General features: G+C 45.2%; 1 protein-coding gene and 2 pseudogenes across 8 annotated transcripts in view; 1 reads left to right on the forward strand and 2 right to left on the reverse strand.

Annotated features, from left to right (window-relative positions):
- The window catches only part of LOC132216134 (zinc finger protein 883-like), a 79,361-nt gene extending 72,549 nt beyond the window's left edge, over window positions 1-6,812 (forward strand). For all 8 annotated transcript variants that reach the window (XM_059665239.1, XM_059665240.1, XM_059665245.1 and 5 more), the window contains 2 exons: window positions 2,364-2,434; window positions 5,395-6,812. In XM_059665239.1, the coding sequence (XP_059521222.1) occupies window positions 2,364-2,434; window positions 5,395-6,261 (938 nt within the window). In that variant the 3' untranslated portion in view covers window positions 6,262-6,812. The remainder of the gene's footprint in view (window positions 1-2,363; window positions 2,435-5,394) is intronic.
- Window positions 604-2,294, reverse strand: LOC132216157 (heterogeneous nuclear ribonucleoprotein A1-like; annotated as a pseudogene).
- Window positions 6,813-8,949: 2,137 nt separating the features above from the next.
- Window positions 8,950-9,495, reverse strand: LOC132217265 (ferritin, heavy subunit-like; annotated as a pseudogene).
- Window positions 9,496-16,909: the final 7,414 nt, after the last annotated feature.

The raw sequence follows: 16,909 nt of genomic DNA on the forward strand, positions 1-16,909 counted from the left end.
TTCGGTCAACACTATTTTTAGGATCTCTATTCTTGGTTCGGCTGTCTGTTTAATTTCTCAGTTGGAAATATTTTCTGTTTCTTTCTCAGACCCACTGTATCTTTCAGGATTGATAGATATCTTCAGTATCACATTCTTTGTGGTGCTCAAACAATTTCTCATTGTGTCTTTCTAGCAGCCACTACAGGGCACTCACTGTGTACCGCCATTCTGTTCGCACTCTGTGTCATGCACAACAGACGCTTCTTATTCAAGATGCTTTTAAAACAGGGAGATCACTGAACATGCACTTGCCTCATCTCTGTCTCTTCAGTGAAGATAGTGGGAATTGGGAGTGTTTTTATAATATTGCCATTGTGTGCCAGGGGGTTTGAGCAGATATAATCGGCAAATGTAAGCAACTCTTTGTCCCTCTTTGATGTGAGTTTTCCTCGTTGCACCTATCTAGAGCTTTCCTTGAATCCTTCACTGGCTCTTGGGGTCCTCAAAGATGTCATTTGGCTTATAAGTTGCTGGTAACTTCAAAGTGTACTCACCTGATTGTGAAAACTGAAAATTTGGTTTTTTTTGTTTCGTTTTTTTTTGTGTTTTTTTTAAAGACACATTTATTCAGTGCCATGATCAGACTATTACATTTAGCAATCAACAGCATGGGTTAAAAAAAAAAAATCTACATTAAAGCCCTTGGTTGGAATGCTTTACACTTTCCACAGAACAGAAACTAAAATAACCTGTTATACAATTAGTCACAAATACAGTCCTGGAGTTTTTTTGCCCATTCACATGAGTATTGTCTAACACATGTCTTCTTTGTAGCAGCTAGGCCCTGCCACCACTGTGCTTGGCTGAGTTCACACATCTGTTGAAACCTGTAGCTTCCCTGTCACTTCTGGCTCTCCTCTCCTGCTAAGCTCTGTTTCCTGGCAGTAATTAAAACCTTCTGCCACTGCCATAGCTACTGCTGCTGCTGGAACCGCCATAGCCACCTTGGTTTCGTGGTTTGGCAGAGTATTGACCTCCACCACCATAAGGGCCAGAGCTTCTGCCTCCAAAGTTTCCTCCTTTCATAGGCCCAACATTTGAAGATGGATGGTTGTAATTGCCAGAATCATTGTAGCTTCCACCACCTCCAAAATTGCTTCCACTGCCACCGCCAAAGCCGCCTCCGCCTCCTCCGTTGTTATAGCTGTCATAGCTGCCACTCCCACCATAGCCACTACCCTGGTTTCCATAACCCTGTCCACCACTTCCATAGCATCTGCTTCCTCCAGAGTAACCAGGGCCACCTCCTCCATAACCACCATCATTACCAAATCCATTATAGCCATCCCCACTGCCACCATATCCACCGCCACCACAGGTGCCACCAAAGCCACCTCGACCACTGAAGTTTCCTCCACGACCAAAGTTTCGTTTCCACCAAAACCACCTCCACGACCACCTCCGAAGTTTCCAGAACCACTTCGACCTCTTTGGCTGGACGAAGCACTAGCCATCTCTTGCTTAGATAGAGCTTTCCTGCACAGTTGTGGCCATTTACAATATGGTATTTCTGAATGACAATCTTGTCTAAAAAGTTATGGTCGTCAAAGGTTACAAAAGCAAAGCCTCTCTTTTTGCCACTACCTCGGTCAGTCATGATTTCAATCACTTCCATCTTCCTATACTGTTCAGAATAATCTCTTAGGTGATGTTCTTCAGTGTCTTTTTTTTTTTTTTAATATATTTTATTGACCTTTTACAGAGAGGAAGGGAGAGGGATACAGAGTTAGAAACATCGATGAGAGAGAAACATCGATTCAGCTGCCTCCTGCACGCCCCCCACTGGGGATGTGCCCGCAACCCAGGTACGTGCCCTTGACCGGAATCGAACCCGGGACCCTTCAGTCCGCAGGCCGACGCTCTATCCGCTGAGCCAAACCGGTTAGGGCAGTGTCTTCTTTAATACCACTAACAAAAATCTTTTTCACAGTTAAGTGGGCACCAGGTCTTTGAGAATCTTCTCTCGAGACAGCCCTCTTTGGTTCCACCACTCTTCCGTCCACCTTGTGTGGCCTTGCGTTCATGGCTGCATCCGTCTCCTCCTCAGTGGCATAGGTGACAAACCCAAAGCCTCTGGAGCGCTTGGTGTTTGGATCTCTCATCACCACACAGTCCGTGAGTGTTCCCCATTGCTCAAAATGGCTCCTCAGACTCTCAGCGGTTGTTTCAAAGCTGAAACCTCAGATAAAGAGCTTCCGCAGCTGCTCCGGCTCTTTGGGAGACTCAGACTTAGACATGATGACTGCAACAGGGGAAATTCCAACAATGCTTACTCCACAACGTTCACCGGCAGAAAAAAGCTGAAAATGGTTTTCTTTCAGCTATGTCATCTGATGACCTGGCCTTTATGCCCAAGACCAGAATACAAGATTTATTCTCTGAAATGATGCTGGTAAGATATAAAAGGTGTCGCTTTCATAATGTACACTTAATGGAAGTCTTGGTATTTGAGGAAAAGTGTGGTGAGGAAAGAGGTTATTATAAACAGAACTAATCTGGAACAGTTCTCATAATAAAATTCTTGTTACCTAAAGAGGTGAAGTGTATTATGCATTTGGGAAATCTTCCGCTTTAAAGTCAGTTACACTGGCAGATTAGTGTGTTTCTGCAGGTGAAAGTTGAAAACAACTTTTAATGTTATGCATTCTTGGAAAGGAAATCTGGATAAAGTAGGAGTTCACATATTCTGTAGTGTATATAATCATTTGAATTTTTTAAATGTAGGATGGATGAAATTTTCATGCAATAATTTCTAAAATGTAGAGATTTACAATATACCTATAAAATTTAAATATTCACAATTGGGCAATCATTATTATTATTATTATTATTATTATTATTACTAGCATCCCGGTGCACAAATTTGTGCACCAGTAGGGTCCCTCAGCCTAGCTTGCAGGATGGGGCTGAAACTGGCTCTCCGATGTCCCCTGAAGGGTCCCGTATTACGAGAGGGTGCAGCTCAGGCCAAGGGACCCCACGGGTGCAAGATCGGGGCTGGGGAGGGATATAGGAGGTTGGCCAGCCGGCGAGGGACCATGGGAGGACTCCAGGGTGTATCCGGCCCATCTTCCTCAGTCCCGATCTACGGAAGCCAGCAGCAAGCTAACCTACTGGTCGGAGCGTCTGCCCCCTGATGGTCAGTGCATGTCATAGTGAGCGGTTGAACGGCCTTAGCATATCATTAGCATATTATACTTTGCTTGGCTGAATGGATGACCAGAGGAATGGACACTTAGCATATTAGGCTTTTATTACATAGGATTATTATCACTTTTAAATATATTTTTATTGAATTCAGAGAGGAAGGGAGAGAGATGGAAACATCAATGATGAGAGGAAATCATTGATTGGATGCCTCCTACATGCCCCCTACTGAGGATGGAACCCGCAATCTGAGCATGTGCCCTTGACTAGAATTAAACCCAGTCCCTTCAGTCTGCTTTCCAAAGGTCTATTTACTGAGCCAAACCAGCTAGTACTTTTATTCTTATTTTATTCAAAATATATTTTTTTCGATTCAGATAGACAGGGAGATGAAGAGAGATAGGCAAACATCCTTGATGAGAGAGAATCATTGACTGGCTGCCTCCTGCATTCCTCACACTGGGGACTGATTCCAAACCCAGGGCTTGTGCCCTGATGGGGATGGGAACCAACCTTCTGGCTCAAATTTTGATACTCAACCATTGAATCTTGCTGGCTCAGCAATTTGGCAATCTTTTTTTGGTTCTTATATATTTTATTGATTTTTTACAGAGAGGAAGGGAGAGGGATAGAAAGTAAGAAATATTGATGAGAGGGAAACATCTGTCAGCTGCCTCCTGCACACTCCCTACTGAGGATGTGCCTGGAACCAAGGTACATGCCCTTGACTGGAATCAAATCTGGGACCCTTGAGTCCGCAGGCCAATGCTCTATCCACTGAGCCAAACACGTTAGGGCTGGCAGTCTTGTAAACAAGAATTCATTCTTCCTCTGACAATTATTGTTTTGTATTTAATTTTGTCTATAATTTTAATAAATTAGAGCTTTTTTTACACAACTATCTTGGTTTAATGAGTATCACAAAATGGTTCTTTTGGAACAAGTGTACATGTTTAATGAAATTATAACTGTCAATAAAAGTCTTTCCATCTCCCATTACTACCAGAGTACACATAATGGAGACAGAAGTTATCAGTGGAATGAAAATTGGGAAAAAATTAAGCAAGAGTCATATCTTAATCATCAGAGAAGCGAGTTTGCAGAGGAGCATTATAAAAGTGGAAGAGTCTGTGACCCAAGGTGCAATCACAAAATACGTGAGGTTATTCCTATTGTCGAGAAGACACACAACAGAAATAAATGTGTCCAGTCTTTTCAACAGTCTTCAAATTACACTGAAAAAGAGAATATTCATCCTGGGGAGAAAGCTGACAAATGGAATCCTCGTGTTATAATCTCCAGTCAAATATTCAAGAAAAAAATCCACAGTGGAAAAAAATCTTATAAATGTAGAGAATGTGGTAAAGGATTCCTTTCTGCCTCAAACCTGAATCGACATCAGAAAATTCATAATGGAGAGAAACATTACAAATGTAGAGAATGTGGCAAAGCCTTTATATCGTTCTCACACCTTACTACACATCAGAGAGTTCATACAGGAGAGAAACCTTATAAATGTAGAGAATGTGGCAAAGCCTTTACTGGTTACTCCTCTCTTCATCATGCGGCTCTTTGGCCCCTTGAGTGTGGCTCTTCCTAAGCCTTAGGAGTACCCGAATTAAGTTAACAATGTACTTACCTATATTGTTTAAGTTTTAAAAATTTGGCTCTCAAAAGAAATTTCAATCATTGTACTGTTGATATTTGGCTCTGTTTACTAATGAGTTTGCTGACCACTGCGACTTGGGTCAGTGGATACAGCGTCAGCCTGCGGACTGAAGGGTCCCAGGTTCAATTCTGGCCAAGGGCACATGTCTGGGTTGCAGGCTCGATCCCCACTGGGGGTGTGCAGGAGGCAGCCAATCAATGATTCTCTTTCAACATTGATGTTTCTATCTATCCTCCCTTCCTCTCTGAAATCAATAAAGAAATCTATTTTTTTAAAAAAAGATTTCAGCCGAAACCGGTTTGGCTCAGTGGATAGAGCGTCGGCCTGCGGACTGAAAGGTCCCAGGTTCGATTCCGGTCAAGGGCATGTACCTGGGTTGCGAGCACATCCCCAGTGGGAGATGTGCAGGAGGCAGCTGATCGATGTTTCTCTCGATGTTTCTAACTCTCTCCCTCTCTCTAAAAAATCAGTAAAATATACTTTAAAAAATAAAATTAAAAAACTATCAGGATGACGCACTCATTGTTCTCATCTAGATAGTGCTGCGGATCCCTCAGGTGGGACATGTCCATGGCGGCTTCCTGGTCAACTTCCTTCTTGGTTCTGTGGCCCTGCTCTTGCCTTCGGGGATGACGGGTAACTTCATTTTGATTCTGGACCTGGCAGAGGCGCTTCTGCTGGAGACAGTGACGATATTCCTGGCGGTGTACGCGGCGGCCACTGGTTGCTGCAGTTGCCAAAGCAGAAGAAGCCCTTTCTGGCCTTTGGAGACTTCGTACCATGTAGCACTTCCGTGGGGCCGCCATCGTAGAAGTCGGGCACTTGGCCGCCTGTGTGGGAATGACGGACAGAGCGGGGACATGGAGGCCCCCGAGGCGACCCAGAGGCCGGCTCGCGGCCTGGCCGCTCAGCGACTCCCGTCAAAGGAAGTTACCCTTCAGGTCCCGCACCAGCGGCGCCGAGCCGCAACGCCCGCCACAGCGCAGGGCGTGGCCCACAGGACCGGGACGCTAGCGGGCGACGGCCGAGGACATGAAGACAGCCGACCTCAGAGGAGCATTTCTTTACCCGAAAAAGACACTTTGGGAGCTCAGCCCTGCCCAGACGGCTTCCCACGCAGGTTCAGGTTTATTTTTTTCGCGGCTACTGCGCATGCTCAGCCTCTTGGCTCCGCCCCTTCCCTAATGCTCCCCTCAGGCCACGCCCCTGCCGGGTGGGCGTTTTTTTTTTCTTTTGCTGCAAACCAAGCGGAAGCCAGACTGAGGACCGGTCCCGCCTCTGCAACAATTTCCTTCGGCTGTCTCCCGGGCCTGCGCATGCGTGCCCCCTCACTAGGCCCCACGCCCGCGCATGCGTGCCCCCTCGCTAGGCCCCACGCCCGCGCATGCGTGCCCCCTCGCTAGGCCCCACGCCTGCGCATGCGTGCCTCCTCACTAGGCCCCTTAACTAAACATGCAGGCCAGTTCCATCGCAGATTTTTTTTTTCACCTGCAGGTGGTAGCAGCGCAAGCGCGGCCGTTCCAGAGCCCCGCCCCTCGCGCGAGCCCCGCCCCCGGGACGCCTCTTACCCTCCGCCGCCATCTTGTAGGAGCTCGGAAGGTGGGAGAGACGTCCCAAGTCACACCGCGGAGCGTGAGTTTGTCTTTCTAGTTTCATGACCGTCCCCTCCTCTCCGCAAGCCCTAGGGGTCGCCCTGCACCTTGACGTCCCCGCAGGCGGCCCTGTCCTCCGTGTAAATGTAGGCGTCGTCCTCCTCAGACGCCCGGGCACTTCCCTTGCGGCTTAAAATGGCGCCTAGCCCTGACCGGTTTGGCTCAGTGGATAGAGCGTCGGTCTGCGGACTGAAGGGTCCCAGGTTCGATTCCGGTCAAGGGCATGTACCTGGGTTGCGGGCACATCCCCAGTGGGGGGTGTGCAGGAGGCGGCTGGTCCATGTTTCTCTCTCATCGATGTTTCTAACTCTCTATCCCTCTCCCTTCCTCTCTGTAAAAAATAAAATTTTTAAAAAATTAAAATTAAAAAAATGGCTGGCGCCCAGGCTGCTCCCTACCCTCAGCAGTCGGTCCGTGGGTACCGTCTTTCCAAGCGTTTCCCTTTTTTTCCTTCAGCGACATTGCTGCCCCTCAGGGGCCACTGACGTCTCTAGGTGGGTTCTCCGCTTCCGGGCCCTGGAGCGTCTTCTCCACCGGGATCGCCAGGTCCTCCCCTGGGCCCTAGGGTTCCGGAGACCCCGCCCCAGGGCCCGGGACACCCTTTCTGACCCCATCCTGCGGCCGCCTCCAGCCCCGAGTTTCGGCTCCTGAGGTTGGTTTGCCCGGGTGTCGCCTGACACCGGAAGGGAAGTGTTGGCTCTGCAAAGGTCCTACCGCTGGTGGCTGGTGGGTGGGTGTGTGTGTCCACGCGCGCACAAGATTTGAAGAAAAGGGTGGGAAGGGGCCCTAGCCGCTTTGGCTCAGTGGATACAGCGTCGGCCTGTGGACTCGAGTGTCCCGGGTTCGATTCCGGTCAGGGGCATGTACTTTGGTTGCCGGCACATCCCGGTAGGGAGAGTGCAGGAGGCAGCTGATCTACGTGTCTCTCTCATTGCTGTTTCTAACTCTATCCCTGTCCCTTCCTCTCTGTAAAAAATCAATAAAATATATATATTTTTTAAGGGGTGGGGTGGAAAACTCACTTGTCTCTGCTGTTTACTGCCCCTAAACCCCTCCTGTGGCCGCGAGGAGCAGACCCAGTCTTTTCCACATGGTGAGGTCAGTCCTGTGGATGGTGGCGGCGCAGGAAAGGGGGTGTGTTGGTAAATGGCATACTTTCGTCTGTCCATTCGCTGCTAAACTCTCTTGTTGCCCGAGGCAGCAGCCCAGAAGAGGAGGAAGAGGAAAGGGTTCAGTAGTGGCTGTTTCTCAGGTAAAGTCATATTCTCAGTGGGTTGTGTCCGTCCTTCCTGCAATGCCCTTTGACTTGTTGATATTCTCTGACCGAGTTGTCCCGCCTGACATTTGTTCACACTCAACCCGGGCCTTCCCTCAGTCCCTCTCATCTTAAATTCTGGATCATGTCACCATGATCCAGTGACATCAATTTTTTATCAACCCGGATAAAAGAACATGCCGATAGGCCAGCTGGTGTTGCTCTGCAAGTTGAGCATCAAAGCAGGAACCAAGAGGTCACATGGTTGGGTCTGGGCTTGGTTCCCGGTAGGAGGCTTGCAGAATGTTTCTCTCTTTCTCTTTCTAAAAATCAATTAAAAATTTATTTGTGAGCCCTGATTGGTTTGGCTCAGTGGATAGAGCGTCAGCCTGGGTACTGAAGGGTCCCGGGTTCGATTCCAGTCAAGGGCATGTACCTTGGTTGTGGGCACATCCCCAGTAGGGGGTGTGCAGGAGGCAGCTAATCCATGTTTCTCTCATCGATATTTCTGACTATCTCTCTCCCTTCCTCTCTGTAAAAAAATCAATAAAATATATTTTTAAAAAATATATATATATATTTGAAAAGAACATGCACATAAAAGTCACATAATAATACACACAAATATTTGGTAAATTCTGGTGAAGAGACCAATAAGCAAAAATATTTCTGTGTTGATAATACATTTGAAGCTAAATGAGCAAATCATGCCATTATCAATTTTACAATAGGAAGGCAGCAGAAATGTCTGACAGTGGGAGGTTCTTTGGATCATTTTTATCACATCCATTTTTTGGAGGTTACATTATTACCCTGTGGATTAGGTTCTTTGAGACAGAGAAATCTTTATGTTTGTTGCAGTTTGGGTTTATTTCAAGGCATTTTTTTATGTTCTATTCCTTTAAGTATCTGTGTTAATATGCTCCTCAGTCTAGAAAGGTGAAGCCTCTAACATTCTTTTATTTGAAGAAAGTTTGGCTTCTGCTAGATCCCTTTGCTTGCTTCCATATGAATTCTAGTTTTGTTTCGTTTTTTAATGCAAAAAGATTTATTTGTCCACACACACCAGTGAAGGCAGGCAGTCTTCTGTCAAATGGAGATTAAGATTCTTAAGTGGCTGATTTGGGGACCTACTCCAATGGGGAGACTTGCTTTGCTGCCTTCGGGCGTTAGGTCTGTTTACCTCACACTACAGCAGGCTTTTTCAATGGGGCTTCCTCCTCCTGGGCCTGATTTTCTAACTCCTTATGATATACTAGCTGGTTTTGCCGGTACTTTGTGTTACTCTTCTGTTCATCCAGGCACTTTCCCATGAAGCAGACATCATATTCATTGTTGGCAGAAGCTATGTTCTTCAGGTCTAGCAAGAGCTAGCGAGCTTGTTCTCCAACTCCAGGACAGACTGTAGAGCTTGTGTGCCAATTCCCCAGTTGTCTGTTTCTTAGTCACTGGAAGGCAGATATTACTCCCACATCCTGTATCTCAAGAATTGCTTTCCATGTTCCCTCTTCACCTCAGCTTGGTCTTCAAAGAATGCAGCAAAACAAGGTTCTCCTAGGCCTTCAATGTAATAACAGGCCATAGATAAATGAGCATCACTGATGTGCAGCTCGTAAGATGCCACGTGATTAATAGCAACCCTACAGTCTTCAGAGAGTGGGTGCTTGGCTGCCATCTCAGCTTTGGAGAATACCAAGCATAAACAGTGTTCTAATTTTTGATGTTTTTATTTCTGCCAAATTGCCCTTGTAGAGTGAGAGAGAGAGAGGAGAGTGAGAGAGAGAGAGAGGAGAGAGAGAGAGAGAGAGAGAGAGAGAGAGAGAATGTTTTGTAAATCCTCACCCTGTTGAGGTTTTTCCATTGATTTTTAGGTAGAATAAAAGAAAGGAAGGGGGAGAGGAGAGAGAAACATCAATGTGAGAGAGACACATCAATTGGTTGTCCCTTGCACCAGTCTGGGGATCAAGAACCTGCAACTCAGGCAGTGTGCTCTTGATGGAGAATTGAACCCAAGACTCTCTGGCCAATGCGCTAATCATTGAGAACGCAGGTTAGAGCTGACTTGATAATATTTTAAAATATATTTTTATTAATTTCAGAGAGGAAGGGAGGGGGAGAAAGAAACATTAATGATGAGAGAGACTCATCGATTGTCTGCCTCCTGCATGTCCCCTACTGGAGATCGAGCCCGCAACCCAGGTATGTTCCCTGACAGGTAATAAAACCCTGACGTCCTGTGAAGTCAACCACTGAGCAACAACGGTCAGGCTAAATCACATATTTTTATGTCGTCAAGTTTATTTGCTGCAGTTTTCCCATTTTCTTCCTGAGCTATTTTGTTACCGTCATTATTCTATGGTATTTGATGGGTCATGTCTCTGCTTGGGCATTTGTGGAAATGAAATAATGCTTTTTTTAAAAAAAATGTTTGAACCCTGGTCAGGTGGCTGAACTGGTTGGAGCATCATCTCATACACTGAAAAGTTGCTGCTTTGATTCATGGTCAGGGCATATATGTAGGTTTTGGATGTGATCCCTGTTTGGGGCCTCTGAGACAACTCATCAGTGTTTTTTCTCACATCAATGTTTTTTTCTCTCTCTCTCTTTCCCTAAAATCAATAAGCAGATCCTTGGGTGGGGACTAAAAACAAGTATTTGACATTTCAGTCTTTAGCAGGTTGAATGTAGAGATCTTTCTCTTGTTTTCCAATAGGTAGCACTGAGGCACATGTTTTTATTTTATCTTGCTTATACTGCTGAGACTTCTGTTGGGTGCTGTTGCCTTGACTGTGGAAAATGCCCTGTGTTCCCTAGGGAGGTGGGAATGCCCACTGTTTCCAGGTCACCTGTGGCTAATTGTACCACCTTCGTGGGGGAATGTTGTGGCCCCGCAAGATCCCAGTGCTGCCTCCTGCCGCCAGATGCTGCCATTAGTGCTGTTCTCCCGGCGGTGTCCCAGGTGGCTCTACTGGGCTCTGCTGTCATGGGCTGTGCCAGGGAGAGGCTGGGTCTGCATTTACGGACTGGCTCTTTTCCCAGTGATGGCAGCTGGTGGACCTTAGCTGCTACACCTCTGTCTCTGCACCGTCACTGGATTTAGCCACCGTGTGCACCTGCCGAACAGAGAGAAATATTTTTGCTCCACTGGTCCTCAGGGCGGCCAAGAGTGTATGCTGTGATTCCACACACTTCCCCTGCTGCAGCGTGTGCAGGTTCCTCTGGGAGCTCTAGGATTGTGAGGGGAGGTGCTCCATGTCCTACTTTTGTTCTCTGCTTGGTAACGCTGACTGCTAGACCACAGCTGCCACACATCTGTGTACCAGTTCTGCTCCTATCTCTGGTTTCAGCTGCAGTTACCACTCAGGCAGGGATATTTCTTTTAACTTTTTGCTCTTTGGGGATGCAAGTGTGTGCCGGATGCCTTGACTCCTCTTCTAAGGGCCATGATGGCTCTATTTGTAGCACCTCTCTCTCTCCTTTGCTTATCACTGTTGTTGTAGAAACATCCACCTTCATATGTTTTGATTTGAGGGTTTCTCACGTGGTCATTTGTCCTTATCCATGAGAACTTGTATCTGGGCTCTCTACTGTGCTTACTTCTATGTCTATCTTTCTTTCTGTACTATAATTTTAGGAGAATACTAGCTTTGGAATATGTTTTAAAATCAGGAAACATGATGCCTCCAACTTTACACATTCTTTTCATGATTGTTTTGGATTTCTGATGTTCTGTAACATTTTATGTTAATTTTAGAAAAAAACTTTTTCTATTTCTCCCAGAAGTGTCATTGGGGATTTTGCTAGGGATTGCTTGGAATGTGTGGATCACCTTGGGTAGTATTGACAGCTTATAATACTAAGTATTTCAACCCAGGACCATGGGATGTGTTTTTAGTTATTTTTCTTTAATTGCATCCAACATTATTTTATAGTTTTTACTGTTTAAGTCTTTCACCTTCATTAAGTTTCGTACATATTTTTTAAGTTAACTTCTATAGTCCTTAACTTTGTTACTGTCAACATATTCTTTTTTTTTTTTTTAAATATATTTTATTGATTTTTTACAGAGAGGAAGGGAGAGAGATAGAGAGTTAGAAACATTGATGAGAGAGAAACATCGATCAGCTGCCTCCTGCACATCTCCTACTGGTGATATGCCCGCAACCAAGGTACATGCCCTTGACTGGAATCGAACCTGGGACCCTTCATTCCGCAGGCCGACGCTCTATCCACTGAGCCAAACCGGTTTCGGCAACATATTCTTAATTTTTCAGATTATTTACTTTACTGTGTAGAATGAGAAGTAATTTTTGTGTTGATTTTGTACCTTGCATTTTGCTCTATTTCTTTGAATTCTGTATATAATAATTTTTTAAATCTATTTTTATTTATTTCAGAGAGAAAGGGAGAGGGAGAGAGAAAAACATCAACGATGAGAGAATCATTGATCAGCTGCCTCCTGCACGCCCCCTACTTGGGATTGCGTTTACAACCTGGGTATGTGCGCTTGACTGGAATCAAACCCAGGACCCTTTAGTCCGCAGGCTGATGCTCTGTCCACTGGTTAGGGCTATAAACACTTTTTAAAAATATTTATTGATTTCAGAAAAATGTGGAGGGAAGGAGAGATAGAAACATGGATGATTAGAAAGAATCACTGATGGGCTGCCTCCTTAACGCCCGACTCTGGGGATTGAACCCAGGACCCTTCAGTCCACAGACTGACACTCTGTCCACTGAGCCAAACCGCCTAGGGCTATACTTTTTTTTTTTTAATCCTCATCTGAAGACATGCTTTCATTATTTTTCATCTTTATTGTTGAAAGTATTACATTTCAACATTTTGTTAAAATTATTATGTATGTCCCCTTTTTTCTCCCACTGACCCCTTAGAGTTTCTGGGTGTTTTTTATTTTGTTGAAATTGGGGTATTGAGCTTTCTTACTGCTGTGTGGCTGTTTTTTTTTAAATATATTTTATTGATTTTTTTACAGAGAGGAAGGGAGAGGGATAGTGAGTTAGAAACATTGATGAGAGAGAAACATCAATCAGCTGCCTCCTGCACACTCCCCACTGGGGATGTGCCCGCAACCAAGGTACATGCCCTTGACCAGAATCGAACCTGGGACCCTTGAGTCCGCAGGCCGACGCTCTATCCGCTGAGCCGAACCGGTTAAGGCTATTTTTAATTCTTTCATGTGTTCTGCCTGCATTTGGGAGCCCTGAGATTGCACATCCACGATATTGTATATTGTTATAGTAATTGTTATAGCTTTCTGTTGAATTCACACTTTTTTTATCATTATATAATATCCTTTTTGTGTTGTGACACTTCTTTAAAAAATATGTTTTTATTGGTGTGAGAGAGAGAGGAAGGGAGAAGGGTAGAGAGATAGAAATACTCATGAGAGGTCTGGCTGGTTTTGCTCAGTGGCTAGAGCATTGGCCTGGGGACTGAGGGGTCTCAGGTTCGATTCTGGTCAAGGGCACATGCCTGGGTTGTGGGCTCGACCCCCAGTAGGGGGGGGCATGCAGGAAGTGGCTGATTGATGACTCTGTCATCATTGATGTTTCCATCTCTCTCCCTCTCTGCAATCAATAAAGATACATATATATATTAATGAGAAACATCAAGCCTGCAACTCAGGCATGTGCTCCAACCAGGAGTCAATCCGGTGACCCCTTGGTTCATAGGTCAAAACTCAGTCACTGACCCACACTGGCCAGGCTGTTGTGACACTTTTTAAACCATACTGTGTATTTGTCTGGTACTAGTATGGCCAGCCATACCCTTTAATGTAGCCCAGAGGCTCCTTAAACTATCTTCATATTTTTGGATTTGTTTTTCTTTTTGTTGTTCTGATTGGATGTTTTTTCCTCCCCCATATTTCAAATCGTTGATTTGATTCTCTAAACCCTCTACTGTTGAATCCCTATAAATTATTCTTTATTTCAGTTAGTGTATGCTTAATTTCTGACTGGTCCTTTTTGATGTTTTTGACATTCTCACAAGAACTTTGAAAGTCCCACTAATTCCCTTGAAGCACTCATGAAGATACTTGAGTAACCTTATAACCATGGTTTGAACTCTGTATCGAGTAGTTTGCTTTCTTCCATTTGTTTCACTTGTGACATGTTTGTCTCCCACATTTTGGCTGCTTCCCTGTATTAGTTTCTATGTATTAGATAAAGCTGCTGTCTCCGGGAGTTGGTAGAGTGGCCTTATATAGTACATGTCCTGTAGGGCCTAGTGGCTCAGTCTCCCCAGTCACCTGAGCTGGGCACCTTAGGTATGCCCCCGTGTGGGCTGTGTGCAGTCTGGTAGTTGAGCCTTGATTGCTGTTGGTGTCACTGGGAGGAACTGGCCTCCAGGCCAGTTGGCTGTGAGGACCAGCTGTGACTACTGTGGGACAGCTGTGCAGGAAGAGCTACTGCAAACACCTTGGGTGGGGCTGCAAATTGTATGGGGCGGGGTCTCAGGGATCACCAAGGTGGAGAAAACAGTTTGAACCAGGTTGATGGGAACTCGGAAATGGCTGCCAGTCAGCCCTTTGATAGGGGACGTCCCAGCACAGGAATAATGATCCTTGTGAGCACCCCTATCTGGGAGAAAACCGCCTTGAATTCCTGCCCAATGCCAGACACTACAGTTCCTCCCTATATGTTCTCCTAGGGGTGGAGCCCGAGTGTGTTTGTGCACTGGCCCTTTAACAGGGACACCTGGGTTCCCGGCAGCCTCAATCCCCGCTGGTTTTTACAGCCCTAAGTTAGGGGATTTCTTTACAGCTCTGAGACCCTGGGTTGGGGCTCTGGTGTGGGCGGGCCCCCCTCGCTCTTCACCAGCAGCCTCCACAGGGACAATCTCCCTCCCAATTAAAAAACAGCACAGGTAGACCATCCCGTTCTGCACCTCTTGCACTCTTACCAGTCTCAATGTGCTTGCTTCTTTATTTCTCAAGTTTTATAGGACTCCCAGCCAGCCAGCTTTCAGGTGGTTCTGAATGATTGTTCTGTATTTTAGTTGTAATTTTGATGTGATTCTGGGAGGCATCAATACCCACGTTCACCTATGCTGCCATCTTGGTCCTCCAGATCTCTATTACCAGTATTTTAAAGCAAATTTGGAGATTTATCATATTTCCCTGGCTTATTTATGTTTTGTGGTCTTTGTTGAGATTTGGATGAAGAAACAGTCACCATGCCAGGCTTTATGAACTTGCTTTGTGTTGGAGAACACAGCCAACAGTCATCTGTGCTGGAGGTTCTAAAGCCTGTCAGACCGGGTCTGCGGATGTGTATGCTGTGTTTTTGTGTGTCATTTCCCAGTTTAAGATGTGGCACATGATTGCCAGTGGTTCTCAACCTTCCTAATGCCGCGACCCTTTAATACAGTTCCTCATGTTGTGGTGACCCCCAACCATAAAATTATTTTCGTTGCTACTTCATAACTGTAATTTTGCTACTGTTATGAATCGAAATGTAAATATCTGATATGCAGGATGTATTTTCATTGTTACAAATTGAACATAATTAAAGCATAATGATTAAACACAAAAACAATATGTAATTATATATGTGTTTTCCGATGGTCTTAGGCGACCCCTGTGAAAGGGTCGCTCGACCCCCCCCCCCCCAAAGGGGTCGCGACCCACAGGCTGAGAACCGCTGCTTTAGAGGCTATGAAGTTTCCCTTTACCTCACACCTATCTTCAATTCTGTCATCTCTTTGTGGTTTGAACAGTCGGCTTTTTTCAGCTGCTGCCACAATGCAGTGACAATGTATGCCCTTACTTCAGTGCTCTGTGTCAACACAAAGAAGAAACTAGTCCCTCCGGCAGCTGCAAAAATGCCAGATCGTTGGACATAGTACACTCGTCTATTTATCTTCAAACTGGGAGTTTTCTCACAATATTTCCATGGTGTGTCAGGGAGAGTTTGCATTTATTGGAGGCAAATATAAGCATCTTATCTATCTTCTTTGAATTGATTCTTGTCTTTCCTGGGACTGCTGTGGTTTAAACTTCATAAAATGCTGTTGGGTCAGTAACTGTCACTAAGTTCACTTCTCCTTTGAGGAGCAAAGTTTTGATGCTTCCTATTCTGCCATGTTGCTGAAGTGCTATAGTCAGTATTAATTTTGTACATTAGAATTTAAAGTATATTCACCTGAGTGTAGTGTGTGATAATTCATTAGGTATCTTTAAATTATGTCTCCTGAAGACGCCCAAGACTTATTTCTAAAGCCAACCATTCCAGCCCTGACCGGTTTGGCTCAATGGATAGAGCGTCGGCCTGCGGACTGAAGGTTCGATTCCAGTCAAGGGTATGTATCTTGGTTGTGGGCACATCCCCAGTAGGTGGTGTGCAGGAAGCAGCTGATCAATGTTTCTCTCTCATCGATGTTTCTAACTCTATTCCTCTCCCTTCCTCTCTGTAAAAAAATCAATAAAATATATTTTTAAAAAAAGAAAAAAGAATCATTCCAGAAAGTGCTACTGGTAAGATATGGAAGGTGTGATTTTGAGAGTGTATATCTTATGAAAGACTGGGAATGTGAATAGGCGTGTGAGGGGAAGAAAGGATGTTATGATGAACATAACCAAACTGGGACAATTACTTAATATTTTTGTTGCAAAAGAGACCAAATAGCCGAAACCGGTTTGGCTCAGTGGATAGAGCGTCGGCCTGCGGACTGAAGGGTCCCAGGTTCGATTCCGGTCAAGGGCATGTGCCTGGGTTGCAGGCACATCCCCGGTGGGAGATGTGCAGGAGGCGGCTGATCGATGTTTCTCTCTCATGGATGTTTCTAACTCTCTATCTCTCTCCCTTCTTCTCTGTAAAAAATCAATAAAATAGATTTTAAAAAAATAAAAATAATAGGAAAAAAAAAGAGACCAAATATATAAAACATCTGGAAAACTATCACTTTATGGCAGTTGGGTTTATAGAACAATGTTTTTGTTATATTTTTATTGGATTCAGAGAGAAGAGAGAAACATCAGTGATGAGAGAGAATCATTGATCAGCTGCCTCCTGCATGTCCCCTATTGGGGATTGAGCCTGCAACCTGGGCGTGTGCCCTTGACTGGAATTGAACCCGGGATCCTTCAGTCCGCAGGCTGACGCTCTATCCACTGAGCAAAA

Source organism: Myotis daubentonii, chromosome 15, assembly GCF_963259705.1.
Source record: "Myotis daubentonii chromosome 15, mMyoDau2.1, whole genome shotgun sequence".
NCBI lineage: Eukaryota > Metazoa > Chordata > Mammalia > Chiroptera > Vespertilionidae > Myotis > Myotis daubentonii.